General features: G+C 38.1%; 1 protein-coding gene across 7 annotated transcripts in view; it reads right to left on the reverse strand.

The window, feature by feature from the left end:
* The window catches only part of LPP (LIM domain containing preferred translocation partner in lipoma), a 317,702-nt gene that overhangs the window by 151,354 nt on the left and 148,399 nt on the right, over window positions 1–17,949 (reverse strand). For all 7 annotated transcript variants that reach the window (XM_063442809.1, XM_063442806.1, XM_063442805.1 and 4 more), the window contains one exon: window positions 3,026–3,145. In XM_063442809.1, the coding sequence (XP_063298879.1) occupies window positions 3,026–3,145 (120 nt within the window). The remainder of the gene's footprint in view (window positions 1–3,025; window positions 3,146–17,949) is intronic.

Genomic DNA, 17,949 nt, shown 5'->3' on the forward strand with positions numbered 1-17,949 from the left:
TGACGGACAGTGAAATAAGACAGATCATCAAGGCAGTACCATAAAGGCTAACAACATGTATAGGCCCAAATTTGGACCTGTCATAAATTTATCATGGCAACATGTATAGACCCAAGTTTGGGCCTGACGTCATTATGACGACATAATATTAAAGTATGTTTGACTAGGCTCGTGTGGAGCACAGAAAGGGCTAAACCAACCTAAGTAGTGACGGACAGTAAAATAAGACAGATTATTAACAGGCAGTACCATGAATGCTAACCAGATGTATAGGCCCAAGTTTGGGTCTGACATAAATTTACACAGTCAGGTGCAACACCTAGCCACATATTTACTAAACAATGTATGCCCAATAAGTGCTGGAATACCAAGAGGGCAGACAAAACACATTAAAATGTAGGTTGACTAACTGAAATGCATGAATGAATATGATATATATTTTATGAGCTAATGAATTTGAGGTTGTTTCGGAAAAATAATTTTCTTCTTTTTAGACATTTAGAAGACATCACCTTTAGAGGAGAAGTTATTTTTAAGTTGTATTGTGTACAGAGAATGCATGCCTGAATACCAAGAGGTCAGCCATAAAGAACCCATTAAAAAGCAGGGTGACTAACTGAAATGCATATGATAGAAGTCGATAGGGCCAAATACAGTAAGCAGAATGCATGAGATGAATTTAGGCAGCTCTGTGAGGCCAAGTATGATTGAAATCGGCTGAATTTGCGTTAGTAGTTAGTGAGGTAAAATGAATACTTGCTTGGGCCACACTAGCTTGTTTAGAGTTTAGGCAGTTTGTGTTGGTGACCTTTGAATTGGAAGTAGCTGTATATTTATAGGCAAACTAACCCCTCCAACAATTCCACGCTTCATCCACAGGATATATATTTTATATCTATATCTATCTATATCTGTGTGTATGTACCTCACATATGGTCTCACATATGAGAATGTGTTGTAGATTATCCATGTATGTTATTGAAAAACAAAGAAAAAAAAAAAAGAGCATATGTTAAAGAATAACAAAAATGTATTGATTTGAATGAATTTAACAACTATTGATTTTCATATTTACATTTTTAATTTCCTTTGAAAAAGTCTAAGCCTTACTGAAATTCTAAAATTGCATATTTTATATAAGCATGTTTCCCAAACATAACACCTACACAGTTTTGTGGTCATCTAACTTCTCCTCTTAGATATGACTCATCAAACTGCAGCCAAGCTAAAATAATGGCTTTCCTCTATAGTCCTATAAGACTATATAAACGTATACAAAATAAAATACCAAAACGGTACTATTTACACTTTGATGTAATCACAGAACACATGGTCATTGTAATAAAACAGTAGAAGATCACTCATAGCTAAAGTGTGATGGATAGATTGTAAGACTAAAGATCCGACCAGAATCAAATGGTATTACAGAGCAATATAGGAGACTTTACAGTCCACTAACAGCTATACAACATAGTAAGTTACTTAGAAAAAAGTGCCCGATTCTAAGCAAGGGCAGACGTCTGGGCTCAATTATGGGGAAAACAAAAATGTATTTATTTCATTTAACAGTATAATAAATGAAAACATGTAACAGTGCATGGAGGGTGAGCACAGCAGTTTCATTCAAATAGGGCACTTCCACATGGATATCTCTCCAAAATCTTGCAGGTTATAATGGTACAACAACTAAAGTGGCTCCGCTGGGAGTCCGGTGGCCACACAATGCAGGGGAGTAGTCCCTAGCGCCTTAGTATATTTTTTTGACAGTTAGAATTTCATTGAAATGCCAACGTGATCATTTCATAAAGATTTTACCTCTATGAAATACTTTCCTTTTCTTTGGGGGAATAGGTAATCACCAGTTAAAACAATGTAATAGTTAAACCCAAATACATTATGAATGCTCTGTGCTGGGAACATTAACTAAGCAGTAAAACAGAAGCCAGCAGATAAGTAAAGTAGTACAATGAATCTATATATCAATGATCGCCAGCTGCCAAACATTTTCAGGAATGTAATGGTGGCGATATTCATAAATTCAATTTCCAGGGCATAGAAGGAGGGTTGTTTCTTATTATGGGTGGGGATTTCCAGAAGAGACATGAGAAACTCTGGCATTTTGGATATTTTTACTTGATACAAGGACGTGTGATTTTCGAGAAACAGGATGGATTTGCTGCTTTTACACAGGCTTTGGTCTATATATTTACTTGTATGTATTTTTGTAGACGTCTGCTAACTGCTTTTGAAAGGACTTGTTATCTTACTGCAACTTTTTTTTCTGCAGTTATTCCCCATTTAATTAATATAAGAAAAAAATAAAGAAAAGACAGAGTTCATGGGAAACTAGTTCTTCCATTTACTTGGCTCCTTTTTCGATGCAGTTTCTAGTAAGTATCTTGATGTTCACATGTAAGCAACTTGTGACTACTAATGTTTGTTGCCATTATAGTTTCATTGTACATTTACTTATCTGGCATTAATTTTTACTGCTTAGTTAATTTTCCCAGCACGGAGCAATTAGTCTGTGTTATGGTTAACTATTACATACTAATTAGTTATACCATTATAATCCGTGATTCATTTTTGGGGAGAATTCTCTGTTCATTGTTACTTGTTCGTCAAAATTAATTTTTTGATACTGTGAGAAACGAAGTTACTTTTTTTATTACACAAGGTCTAATTTTTTTTTTTTTAGGAGCTAGCATCATTCCAGCTTTCACAGAGATTCGTGGTGGGCAGATAACCCACCGATCTGGACATTCGTGATAAGTATATGAGGACTTGCTATTTATTCTGGCTTTTGAACGAAGTCTTATGTGACGTAAAACAAGTGTTTGTATTATAATAATGGCATAGTAGTATAAAAAAAAATAGTAGAATAGTAATCACTTTAGTTTAAAACAGTTTAGATGTCAAAAGAATGTTTGGGAAAAAGCAAGTTGCCAAAAGGACCTAAAGGCAAAAAGAGGAGCTCCAAAAGACATAACGGTCGTTGCATTAGCTTCTGTAGAAAGGATCATACCTGGTTGCGTGGTTTGTATGGTGAGCTGCTTTCCAAATCTGCCAAAATACTAGTCAAGGAGTCAATCTCCGCATCTAAACTTGAACGCCGCTCCTCTATTGTCTTCCCCCCAGTGTTTATCTGTGGAACAGAAAGAAGCATGTATTGGTCAGATTATAGCTTTAAAAAAAAAAACAGGACTACATTAACAGTTTACATATTAGAACGTCATGACAGCATCATTCCAGCTTTCACAGAGCATTTTTCTATAACACCCCCCCCCCGACTAGAAAAGCAAAGAAAAATAAAATGAAAAATTGTACAGAAAGGATTTCATTTTATTTGTTAAGGATAACACAGGAATGTATGCCTAAAGGCTGTAAGCGTAAAACATTCCTTTTTGGAAAAGTAACAGACTTAAAAGGCATTCGCACTTTTGAAAATCGTTCTAACCTATACATGTTGTGGTAGGTTCCAGAGTGAGATCAGAATGGGTAAAGGACTTCCATCGTTATGATCAAGCCTGGGTTACATAAACTACTTCCCATATAAAAAAATAAATCTGTTCTATATACAAAATAAAACAAACAAGTATAAAAACACTTCCAAAATCAAGAGAATACCACTGAGACATAGAATGTGACGCCAGCTAACCATTCGGCCTATCTAGTCTGCCCAATTTTCTAAATACTTTCATTAGTCCCTGGCCTAATCTTATAGTTAGGATAGCCTTATGCCTATCCCACGCATGCTTAAACTCCTTTACTGTGTTAACCTCTACCACTTCAGCTGGAAGGCTATTCCATGCATCTACTACCCTCTCAGTAAAGTAATACTTCCTGAAATTATTTTTAAAACTTTGCCCTCTAATTTAAGACTACGTCCTCTTGTTGTGGTAGCTTTTCTTTTTTAAATATAGTCTCCTCCTTTACGGTGTTGATTCGCTTTATGTATTTAAATGTTTCTATCATATCCCCCCTGTCTCGTCTTTCCTCCAAGCTATACATGCTAAGATCATTTAACCTTTACTTTTAAGTTTTATCCTGCAATCCATGAACCAGTTTAGTAGCCCTTCTCTAAACTCTCTAAGGTATCAATATCCTTTTGGAGATACGGTCTCCAGTACTGCCTACAATACTACAAGTGAGGTCTCACCAGTGTGCTGTACAATTTTACGTCCAAGATGCATTATCTTGCACTTATCCACATTAAATGTCAGTTGCCACAACTCTGACCATTTTTCTTGTTTACCTAAATCATCTGCCCATTTGGATTATCCCTCCTGGAACATCAACCCTGTTACATATTTTAGTATCATCAGCAAAAAGGGATACCTTACCATCAAGACCTTCTGCAATATCACTAATAAAAAGATTAAAGCGGCACTGTCATGCCGAACTTACCTTTCCTCAATCTCTTCCTCTTCTCCCCCTCTCTCGGGATCTGTTATTCTTTTCTTCCTGTCTTCTTTAGTTTTCTTTAAAATCATAAGACAAAGTAGGGACTCTGTCTTATGGTGGATTCCTCCGCTTGACCAGCTCTGACCAGCGGAGGAGCAAAGTGTGCTTCATTTCCGCTGGTCAGAGCAATTTTCCCATGATCCCTAGCTTTCCTCCCAGTTCCCACAATGCTTCCTGTCAGTATTGCCGAACGTCCTGTCACTTAGACAGAACGCCGGCAAAACTGCCGAATTGCATCCTAACAGAATGAGAAGAGTTTCTCCATTGGCGTTAGGATGCAATTCGGTACTTTGTTCGGATCGGAATTTCATTCTAATGAATGAAACTCCGATCCTATTCATTGCTGTGGCTGCATCTTGCAGCCGCTTAGTAGATAACTCCCTAATTCCCACGGTATCAGGGAGCCATCTACTAAAAGGCTGAAAGACCTGAATTGGTCTTTCAGCCAAATTTACTAACACTAAGTAAAAATGACTTGGGGCATGTCTAGTAAGCAGTGAGCAGCCTATGGCTGCTCACTGTAAAAAATAAAATAAAATAAAAAAATATATTGCCCCCCACCCCTAAACGACGGGTGGGGGCCGTAAAGTAAAACAAGGGAGGGAGACCTATTGTCCCCCCGGCCCCCACCCCTGAGCGGTGGGTGGGGGCCATAAAGATAATGGGGGGGGGGGACCTACTGTCCTCCGGCCCCCACCCCTGGCCGGCGGGTGGGGGCCATAATGGAAATAAGAGGGGGGGGGACCTACTGTCCTCCCCCCCGGCCCCCACTCCTGGGCGGCGGGTGGGGGCCATCATAGTAATAAGGGGGGGACCTACTGTCCTCCCCCCCCGGCCCCCACCCCTGGGCGGCGGGTGGGGGCCATAATAGTAATAAGGGGGGGGGACCTACTGTCCTCCCCCCCCCCCCGGCCCCCACCCCTGGGCGGCGGGTGGGGGCCATCATGGTAATAAGGGGGGGACCTACCGTCCTCGACCCCCGGCCCCCACCCCTGGGCGGCGGGTGGGGGCACTAAGTAAATTCCCCCCCCTCCCCATCAAGGTGACTAGGGGTCCCCAAGCCCCTAGTCACCCACCCCCCACCCAAATAAAAAATGCCCCTACCTACCCCCCTCACCCTAAAAAATAGTGAGGGGGGGAATAAAATTGCTAACCTGTAAAGTAAAATTAAACTTACCATTCGACGTCTTCTTTTTTCTAAAATCTTCATTTTTCAGCCCCCAAAAAGGCCAAATAAAAAACCATGATAGCCGTCGAACTAAAAATAAAATAAAAAACCCGAGCGCAAAAAAAAAAAAACCCGATGAAAAAGAAAAAACCCGAGCGCACAAAAAAATAATCCATCTTCACCCATGGAGGGCTCCGCGCAGACTGAGCTCCGCAGGGCGGGGCAAGGCTTATAAAGCATGATCTCCCTGAAGAAAACCCACGTTGTCTCTGATCTTGAAATCCCTGTGATGTTAGATGTTCAACAATCCTATCCTTGGGAATGCCCGGAAATAAACAAATATTGGAAGTGCATACAGACACTACTAACTGACGTACTGGTGAAACATAGATTTAGACCCATGGTCGGTCCTATTGTCCAAATCCATAGACGGCCTCCCTAGAAAAGAACAACAACTCTTTAATAAAATCACACTGGCGGCCAGAAGGGCTCTAGCCCAGGCGTTGCTGAAACCCACGTTACCCACAGACAATGACGTGATAGTAAAGGTCAAAGACACATATTTGATGGACAAACTCACAGCCCAAATTAGGAACACAGAAATCATTCCATAAAATATGGCAACCATGGGAAGACTATCTTGACGAATAAACCCACACAAGCTAGACAAAGACAGAGGCTCCAGAAGGGGCCTTGATCCGCCATGCGCCCCAACTAACAGTGTAACCCCTCCCCCCCCCCTAGCCCCATACTCCCCCCCCCCCGCTTCCCCCACCTCCCTCCCTCCAACCAAAGGGAGTCTCCAAAGGGAGACTGGATGACGACAGCGATACACTTCATATAAACCACAAGCAAGTCAATATGAAGGATCCACCCAGACTGTAAACAAAAAGGTAACACCACACCACTAAACTGGTACCAAGAAATGTAAGAAAAGCACTGTGACCACCCTAAGCACACGACCCGGCACTAGGGCCTACCTAGGATAATCCCGACGGCCACAAAAAAGAACCCGACCGGGCACCGCAACCCGCGACCAAAAAAGAACCCGGGATAGGATGGCTCATGGGACGGGTCGACACTAATCGCAACTGCCAGAAACGAACCTACACGACTGTAAAATCCACTACGACATGACTCCAACTAATGCACAGCATTGAACATAGCACATAGCCGACAGCACAAAAGTCCGAACTGCTTTACGCAGAAAAAGGATTGTATGTAACCACTGTGAATCGGTTGGAAAGTGTCTCGAATTACATATTGCACCCTTACAGTTTAATGTATTTTATTGTATTGTTGTGTTCTTTTTACTTTATGAACGGGCAAGAATTGCCCTCCACAGTTAAAAATGACACCGAGCGGCAAAATACAAATGTCATATAATCTGAAAAAACACCTATCTACTGTTATATACCATGTAAAACTTATTACGCCCCTGCGTGAGCCACTGTATATCACTATGCCGCACTCAGTGTCGACTCAAAAATAAAGAAATTTAAAAAAAAATCCCATCCTTTAACATAGTTTCCATTACTTTTCCCACTACTGAAGTAAGGCAGCTTACTGGCCTATAGTTGCTTTCTTGGGCACGACATCCACTAACTTCCAAGCTACTGGGACTATTGCTGTTAATGATTGGTTAAATAAATCTGTTGCTAGTACACCACTAAGCTCTTAATAACTTTGGGTGTATTCCACCAGGTCCCATTGACTTGTCTTTACTTTTGACAGTTAAAATAGAACCTCTTCCTCTGTAAACTTACATGTAACAAATGACTCATTTATCCTTTTCCTAACTGAGGCCCCTTTCCTTCGTTTTCATCTGTAAATACCGAACAAAAATATTAATTGATGCAGTCAGCTAGACCTTTATCCTCTTCTACATACCTTCCTTCTGCTTTAATCTAACTAATCCTTGTTTTACTTTCTTTTCTAATTTTTGTATATAAAAAATTTCTTTTTTTTCTGACTGTGCTATTTTCTCTGCTGTGTGTGCTTAGCCTCTTTCTGCCTAATCGTATAGATCATTCTGCCTTCCTGACTCTGGTATTTTTTAGAATTACTAAATGCTTTTATTTTTTACTATTTTGGCCACACCTGCGGAGTACCACAGTGGTTTCTTGAATTTTTGCTTTTACTGCAAAGCCTAATGCAATTTTCTGTTGCCTTCCGCAATGCAACTTTAAAATACCATATATACTAGAGTATAAGTCGACCCGAATATAAGTCGAGACCCCTAATTTTACCCTTAAAAACTGGGAAATCTTATTGACTTGAGTATAAGACTAGGGTGGGAAATGCAGCAGCTACTGGTAAATTTCTAAATAAAATTATATCCCCCAAAAATTATATTAATTGAATATTTATTTACAGTGTGTATATATAATGAATGCAGTGTGTGTGTGTATATATAATGAATGCAGTGTGAGTGTGTGTGTATATATAATGAGTGCAGAGTGTGTGCGTGAATGCAGAGTGCGCGTGAATGCTGAGAGTGCGCGTGTATGTGATGCAGAGCCTTGGTGGAGGGGGGTAGGCATTTTTATAATTTTTTAAATTATTATTTTAATTTTTTTTTGCTATATTATTAATATTTTATTTTTATATTATTATTTTAATATTATTTTAATTTGTATTTATATTTTTTTCGTTCCCCCCCTCCCTGCTTGATACATGGCCAGGGAGGGGGGCTCTCATTCCCTGGTGGTCCAGTGGTGTGTACTGTGCAGGAGGGGGCTGGCAGGAAGAGTTTACTTGCCTTTCCTGCAGCTCCTGTCATCTCCCTTCTCTCTCCTGTGTTCCGGTCAGCTCCCCACTGCAAGTCTCGCGAGAGCCGCGGGGAACGCTCCGCGCGGCAGGAGTGTTGCCCGCGGCGCTCGCGAGACTTGCAGTGGGGATCTGACCGGAACGCAGGAGAGAGAAGTTAGCTGACAGGAGCTGCAAAAAAGTTAAGTAAACGCTCTCTGCCAGCCCCCAACGGACCGCCGGGGCTTGTAATGAGCCCGGTGGTCCTTGTCTGTATTATGGCAATGTAAGTTGCCATAATACAGACATTGACTCGAGTATAAGTCAAGTTGGGGTTTTTCAGCACAAAAAGTGTGCTGAAAAACTCGACTTATACTCGAGTATATACAGTAATCCCACTTCTCTTGGATTCCATTTAAATTGTTCCAGTCTGATAATGACTCCTTTACACATTTTAATTTTAGAAATGTCTGTTTTTCTCATGTCTAAAACTTTAGTTTTTGTGTGGTGTGTATACTAAACGACACTGACTGATAATCATTGGATCCTAAACTTTTACCTACAGTAATATCGGATACAAAATCTCCATTTGTTGACACTAAATCTAGTATGTCCTCTTTACGAGTTGTCTTCTCAACTACTTGTTTTAGAGACAATCCCAATAGGGAGTTTAGAATGTGTGTGCTCCTGGCACAAGCAGCTATTTTGGTTTTCCAATTCACATCAGGAAGATTAAAGTCACCCATGATGATAATTTCCCCCTTCATTGTCATTTTAGCCATTTCCTCAACTTGTAGATTATATAACTCTTCTATTTGTCCTGGGGGCCTATAAATCACACCTACACGAGTTACTGTGTGATTACCAAATTCTAACGTATCCCAAACGGACTAGGTTCGCCTCACTAACTTTTATTAGGCTAGATTTTATGCTATCATTCACATACAGGGCCACCCCTCCCCTTCCTTGCCCTCCCTGGTATTGCCATGTCCCAGTCATTTCTCTCATTATACCATGTCTCAGTAACTGCGACTAAATCTACATTATCAGTTGCCATTATTGCCACATCCTAGCAAAACCTCTGAACTGCTCACTGAGAACATTTGTTCCCTTTTGAGAAAGATGCAAACCATCTTTTTTGTACAGTTTATTTCCATTAAACAGAGCTACCATGAGAAATGAAGCCAAATCCTTGCTTCCGACACGATTTACCAAGCCACAAGTTAAAGTCCCTAATTCGCATCCGCCTATCGTTTTGAGTGTTGTACGGCAGGTTGCTTCCACACTGTCATTCTCTGAAATTCTGCCTGTGCATATCATACCATTTGTATGACAATACAGTATCAATAGAAGAAATATTACACATCTTATTCGTAGTCACTGGAACATTTTGAAAAAAATATTTCTCAAATATTGAATTTGGATTTCAAGACAAATCCCCCTTCTCCCCCCCACTATTTAGTATATCTACCCTCTAATAGAAAAATGCATGCAGAGGGTAAACTACCAGGAAGTAACAAGACTGGTTTCCTTTTCACGGTGTAGGAAAATTTATAAAAGTGGGCATTTCTATAATATGGACAAAAATGATTCACTCTTCACACAAAGCAGTTCAGCAAGCTTTAGGTGTGTGGAGACGACCTCTAAAGGAAACGAATATATCCACAAACCGGTCATTTAATTAAAATCGAAGCTACACTTTTGAATTTACATTGTAGTCAACGTTTTACAATGTCAATGTGGTCTTTGCATAGAAGAAACCACTATAAAAATTAGGGAAAACCTTAAAGGGACACCAGAATATCTACAGATTTTTTTTCTTAATGCGCTGCATTGTTTTATTTATAAGAAAAAAAATTTTATATATATATATATATATATATATATATATATATATATGTCTATATCAGTTCACAAATGTAACGTTACATTTTCAGTAGGAATTTAATTCCCACTAATACATTAAAACAAAATAAGTTTTTTTTATATGGGACATAACTGGACAACTCGTAATTTCATCTGTTTTTATTTGCCAGTATTCCCATCTCTTATACATCTTCGAGTTAATTCCATTTGCTCTACTTAACATTATTTCCATTGTCAGCTGGAAATTGAGTCGAGTTGTTTTCTAAATTGGGACCAACATGGAGATTCTGAAGATATCCAGTTTCTGGCTATTATTTTATTAATTTTTTTGCCATCATACAATGGATAAAAAATAAAAAATGAATAGCACTTTTTTTTGCCATTAGATTGAGTAGAGCTGCACTTGGTGATTTCAAAGTTTTTACATTTGATACTAGCTTAAAATATTCAAAAGTCCTTTTCCAGACTGGTATTTTTTCACAGCCCCACCATATATGTAGAAATGTCCCTTGTGTATTATTACATCTCCAACAGATGGGTGACTCTGCTGTTGACATTTCGCCAATCTGGTACAGCTTAATGTAGTTATTCTGGTGTCTATAGACTGTAGCTTCAGACTTTTTAATGTTACATAGTTACATAGCTGAAAAGAGACTTGCGTCCATCAAGTTCAGCCTTCCTCACATTTGTTTTTTGCTGTTGATCTAAAAGAAGGCAACAAAAACCCAGTTTGAAGCACAATTTTGCAACAAGCTAGGAAAAAAAATTCCTTCTTGACCCCAGAATGGCAGTCAGATTTATCCTTGGATCAAGCAGTTATTACCCTACATTGAAAGATTATATCCTTGAATGTTCTGTTTTTGCAGGTATGCATCTAGTAGCTGTTTGAACATCTGTATGGACTCTGATAAAACCACTTCAGGCAGAGAATTCCACACCCTTATTGTTCTTACAGTAAAAAAAAAACCTTTCCTTTGCCTTAGACGAAATCTTTCTTCCAGTCTAAACGCATGGCCTCGTGTCCTATGTAAAGTCCGGTTTGTGAATAGATTTCCACACAATAGTTTGTATTGGCCCCGAATATATTTGTATAATGTTATCATTTTCCTCTCTCAAGCGACGTTTTTCTAAACTAAATAGGTTTAAATTTGTTAACCTTTCTTCATAGCTGATATGCTCCATTCCTTTTATTAATTTTGTAGCCCGCCTCTGCACTTTTTCTAGTGCCATAATATCCTTCTTTAGAACAGGTGCCCAAAATTGCACAGCATATTCAATATGTGGTCTTACCAGTGATATATAAAGAGGCAAAATGATATTCTCGTCCCGAGAATGAATGCCCTTTTTGATGCATGACAATACCTTACTGGCCTTGGCCACTGCTGATTGACATTGCACACTGTTGCATAGTTTGTTGTCTATAACAATTCCCAAGTCCTTTTCGTGTGTTGTTATCCCTGAACCGCTTCCATTAAGGGAATACGTTGCTTGTGTATTCTTTACGCCGAAGTGCATAACTTTGCATTTTTCAACATTAAATTCCATCTGCCATTTGAGTGCCCAGTCCTCCAGTCTATCTAAATCCCTCTGCAGCAAAGTAATATCTTGCTCACATTGTATTACTTTACAGAGTTGTGTGTCATCGGCAAACACTGAAACATGACTTTCAATGCTGTCTTCAAGATCATTTATAAACATGTTAAATAGAAGGGGTCCCAGAATAGACCCCTGAGGGACACCGCTTGCCACCTCTATCCAGCTTGAAAATTTACCATTAACGACAACTCTTTGTACTCTGTTTTTAAGCGAATGTTCTACCCAAGAACAAGAATTTTCATCTAGACCTATTTCTTTGAGTTTGAACACTAATCTTTTGTGTGGAACTGTATCAAATGCCTTGGCAAAATCCAAATAGATCACATCCACTGCAACACACTGATCTATACTTCTACTTCTACTTCTTCGTAGAATGCAATCAAGTTAGTTTGACATGACCTGTGCTTCATAAAACCATGCTGATTTTTGCTGATAACCACACTCTTTTCAAGGAATATTCTCCCTTCATAACCTTTCAAAAACGTTTGCAGCCATAGAAGTTAAGCTCACAGTTCTATAATTTCCAGGCAAGGATTTTGAACCCTCTTTAAATATAGGAACCACTGCCTTTTCAGAGAAAAGACATGCGATTACAATACTGACTAGTAATACCTCTAGTGGCTGTCTGAGTGACAGTGACAAGAGGCACTTTATGTGTCAGTGCTGCACAACGTGTAGTACAGACGTTTAGCGTCTCCATGCTCTGAAGTTGAATGCTCCCCATAGAGATCAATTGATTAAAATTTGATGATCCTTGCCAAGGAGGGGGAGCAAGCCATGAGGAGACCCACATGGCGCTGGAATAGAGATGAGTAAATCACCTTTTTAATGAGGGGTAAAGTGGGCTGAGGACATAAACGGCTATTTTAAACCTATAGTGTCATGAATTCACATTTGTATTCCTGGCACTATAATGTTCCTTTAACAAGGATAACTCCACTGTTGGAGTCAATTATTATTATTTGACTTATAACTTTAGTGTTTCACAGTTACGGTTTCAGGTGATAGTTCACATGCCTCCAGAAAGGTGGAGATTCTAAAAGATTGCTACAAAACAGCAGAACAAAAAAGAAAAAGGGGGGTTAAACAAATCATTTGTACTGAGTTCTTGTTTATAAATTACTTTGTAATATAATTATATATTGAGGTCTTCTTCCCTACAGACTACACTTTCTGATGATTTTCCCTTTGTATCCACAAGAATTATGGTGGTTCCACACTGGTAACATCTGGTAATACCAGTGATATCGCATGCCGTGTGATTTGTTTGACTATTGATGAAAATGGATGTAAATTTATTAGAAAGTGCAGAAAACATAAATTTGTAGATTTGCCTGAACATAACATGCCTGTATCTGTATTCATTATATTCTCAATGTATCTGTATTGCCTGGATTATACTCCATGTCATCTATTTGTACTTACCTCAAAGTAAATTGGGGAACACATGAGGTCCTAGTAATTGTTTACATAGCTTTAAATGTAACTATACATACATAATTACAAGTATCTATGATGGTTGCAGGGTGGTGCTCCCCCTTCCCCAATAAAACATTACCTATCTGCATACCTGTAGTGTTGCCATGTATGGTCTGTTTCTAATCCATTTTTAAAACCATTCACACGGTTAACAGAAATCCATATAACTATACATTGTGGTAGGTTCCAGAGTGAGATCAGAATGGGCATAGGATTCCCATTGCCATGTGGTATCTCAAGTAATTTCCATATTGCAAACTGTTCTATATGAATAAATAAATCAAAGTATTACAATGTTTCCTTCAGGTCTACACTTCTCCAAAGAGGACATGTTAAAGTGTTGAAGATGCTAATATTTTCATAATAAAAATATGAATCACTTTCGAGACCCTTATTTGAATCTTCTATAAATCACAAATGTCCCTTGAATGCAATAATCTTCAGAACAAGACACTGTACTCTAAACGAGGTGTCGCCATTGATCAGTAAAGTGAGATTAGCACGATACATCACTTTTTCTGCTGCTGATGCCTGTTACAATAAAACCAATATTCTAATGGGTCTGCCGTTGTTTTGCTTCACTGCCTCAACGTTAAACAGCAACTCAGATAATGCTGTCATTTGCCATTAATCAGGTAATTCTGGGGGAAACAAAAAAAAACAAACAAACAAACTTACATTGTGTGTGCGCGTGAATATATATATATAAATACAAAAAATACCGTCACTCAAGGATTTTCAGCAAGTCAAATCTTCATTTATTTCGAAGAAAAGGATCGACGTTTCAGCTCCTCACAGAGTGCCGGTATTTTTTGTATTTTGTATCATTTAGCCACCAGAGCAGCGGGTAAATATTTTTTCTTATTGTCTTGGTTGGAGTGAAGGGGATATATATATATATATATATATATTTATTTATTTTACCACATACATATACACATATACATATACATATATATATATAAAAGTATAAGTAGAAAGGTAGCACTCACGGTCTTCAGGTTAAAAATCTTCTTTTATTATGCAAGTTTAAAACATGATGCCAGGATCAACGTTTCAGTCCTCTCTCAGGACTTTCATCAGGATCTATATATATATATATATATATATATATATATATATATAATTTGTGTGTGTATGTATGTATATATATACATACACATACACACAAACTATATATATATATATATATGAAATCAAAGATGGCTAGGGCTGCACTCACCTGAACATGCATACATTATAGGGTGCTGCTGGGGCCAAAATATACAAAATTCACAATCCAGCGCACTCGCTTATTCACTAAACAATGACTTCCAAATCTTAGAGATTTTAATACTTTTATTTAAAAACACCTCACCTAGGCAAAAAATGATGGGGGTTTAGTTACATTATATGATCATATATTGAATAAGCCTGCCACAACGTCAATGTAGCCCATTCTTGGCAGGTCCTACGTCAACAGCATATATGCACATTCTGTGAGACTTGAAATCATTGTTTAATGAATAAGCAAGTGCGTTGGATTATGTATTTTGTATGCTGTATATATTGGCCCCATCAGCACATTATAATGTATGCATGTTCAGGTGAGTGCAGCCCTAGCCATCTTTGGTTTCATTTATTTATATATTTTGGAGTCCAGGCCAAATGTCCCAGAAGGAAGTATTTCCCAAGTAAGTGAATTCATCTCATAGGAGCAATCATTAGGCTGTTAGAGTAGGACCTGCCAAGAGAGGGGTACATTGACATTGTGGCAGGCTTATGCAATATATGATCATATAATGTAACTAGAAGAGATGGTTTTGCCTAGATGAGGTGTTTTTAAATAAAACTATTACAATCTGTGAGATTTGAAATCATTGTTTAGTATGTAAGCGAGTGTGCTGGATTGTGTATTTTGTATGCATTTAATATATATCTACATGTGTGTGCCTCTCCTACTGATTAGGGACAGGATTTGCATATGGAGGCATTACAAGTATGCTGACTAGGCAGTTTACTTTTTCTAGATATCCACTATGTCAACCATGTAATAATAGTGTATACTATCTCATAGATAGAATGTTATGGTTTCTAATGTCTTAGTCTAGACCCAATTCATTGAAATGGTTTGATAGATACTTGAATTTCAAAGCTGGTAATTCTTACAGGACAACCAGAGATGAGTTGCCTTTTAGAATGGTGGTTCTAGAAAGCATTTGTTTGAAAGAACTATTCAATCTGGAATTAAGTCCTATTTTTAAAGCGGTATAGCGGTATAGCGGTAAAAAAAAGTTTTTTTTAATTTCCCATATTTGCAGCAAATCTGAAAGGTTTGCAGAATGAGCTCTGCTCAGACTAAAAAAACATTGACACCAGTCATGCAATTCTAGCTATTGGTGCTGGAGTATATCCCATGAATCACTGCTCACCATGGATTTACAAGATACACAGTTCAGCACTGGACAGCAGTTTCATACATCAAAAACTGTGAACATCATTGAATAATTCCATTCGGTGCTATAAACATGCAGAGTATTCATAAACTTCCTCATGTGACATCACAGAGTGTGAGGGTGGTATTTTATTTTCAATTTCTACAACTCGCTGCATGTAATAATATCTAGCAGAAAAGAAAAAGAAAATAGACATCCTATCACTATGACCTACAGGAGAGCATAGGTTATTGCTGTTCTTGGAATGTTCTTTTTATCCCTAACACGTTAGAGTTTTGCACCCTTAGTATGAGAAACCTCTGTATAATGCAATTGGAGAGAAGCTAAACAGAATATCAGCAATATTCAGAAGGAGTTCAGTAAAATAATTTACATAGTACCAAGCTAGGAACAAAGCACACTACTATTTTTTTTATTATTATTATTATTATTATTTTTGAGTGAGACTGCAGGGCCATGATCTATACACCAAAATCACTCCATTAAGCTAAAGTTCTTTGGTGACTATAGTGTCCCTTTAATAATTTTTTTTCTACACATACAAATTGTACATGAAAACTATACACTGTTCCCTGGTTAACACCTTAGTAGTGAAAGATTTAAAGCTAAGATTGCTACAAATAAAAAAATGAATGTATCTGGTTTTCCTGTGAATTACATGCTGTCATTTATAATGTCACGTAACCCCTTAAGGACTGAGTCAGTTGTACAAGTTGTGATAAAGTCAAAACGTAAACAAAACCTTAAAGGGACACTATAGTCACCTGAACAACTTTAGCTTAATGAAGCAGTTTTGGTGTATAGAACATGCCCCTGCAGCCTCACTGCTCAATCCTCTGCCATTTAGGAGTTAAATCCCTTTGTTTATGAACCCTAGTCACACCTCCCTGCATGTGACTTGCACAGCCTTCCATAAACACTTCCTGTAAAGAGAGCCCTATTTAGGCTTTCTTTATTGCAAGTTCTGTTTAATTGAGAATTTTCTTATCTCCTGCTATGTTAATAGCTTGCTAGACCCTGCAAGAGCTTCCTGTATGTGATTAAATTTCAATTCAGAGATTGAGATACAATTATTTAAGGTATATAACATCTGTTTGAAAGTGAAACCAGTTTTTTTTTCATGCAGGCTCTGTCAATCATGGCCAGGGGAGGTGTGGCTAGGGCTGCATAAACAGAAACAAAGTGATTTAACTCCTAAATGACAGTGAATTGAGCAGTGAAATTGCAGGGGAAGGATCTATACACTAAAACTGCTTTATTTAGCTAAAGTAATTTAGGTGACTATAGTGTTCCTTTAAATTTGTGCTTAGTCTGTTCAGGCATAATTCACTTATCTTTCATATTATGTGTACCCACACTTATCATATGTCATTTTGTTAAGGAGAAACATGGTTTTCATGTCACATCAAATATTTGTATTTTAAGCATAATTTAATAGAATAGAATATAAAATATGAGAAAATAAGAATTTTTTTTAGTTCTGCATGGCATTTTAACTGTGAGTGTCACAATAATGTTAGCTGTTACTGCAATAAAGTACACATTTTTATTCAGTGATGTCTCACGGGTAAAACAGTACTCCCAATGTACAGGTTTTACGGTGTTTTGGAAAGTTACAGGATCAAATATAGCATATTTCAGTTTATACACATTGCAATTTGCCAGACTGGTTATGTTGCCTTTGAGACCAAATGGTAGCCCAGGAATGAAAATTAACCCCATGATGGCATACCATTTGCAAAAGTAGACAACCCAAGGTATTACAAATGGGGTATATGTCCAGTCTTTTCTAGTAGCCACTTAGTCACAAACACTGGCTAAAATTGACGTTCATATTTGTTTGTGTGTGAAAAATGCAAAAACTAAATATACACACACACACATATATACATACACACATAAATAAATAAATAAATAAAATATAAAAAATTGGAATATTGGCAAAACCGATAATCAGTCGATCCCTAACCTACAGAACCCAGAATTGAAAACTGGGCTGAAAAAAGATCATTAAAGCCTACTTCTTCTAGGGTGAACTAAAACACTTCATTTTGCACTCTAGGTAACATGAACTATAACTAACGTCCTGCAGCACTCTGCACTTCCATAAAATTTAGTGAGGTGGGCGGGATACATCGCTGCTGGAGGCAAATTTGGGGTTGATCTGTTCTATAACAGTTTAACTCCTTTAAT

The sequence above is a fragment of the Pelobates fuscus genome, chromosome 2 (assembly GCF_036172605.1).
Source record: "Pelobates fuscus isolate aPelFus1 chromosome 2, aPelFus1.pri, whole genome shotgun sequence".
NCBI lineage: Eukaryota > Metazoa > Chordata > Amphibia > Anura > Pelobatidae > Pelobates > Pelobates fuscus.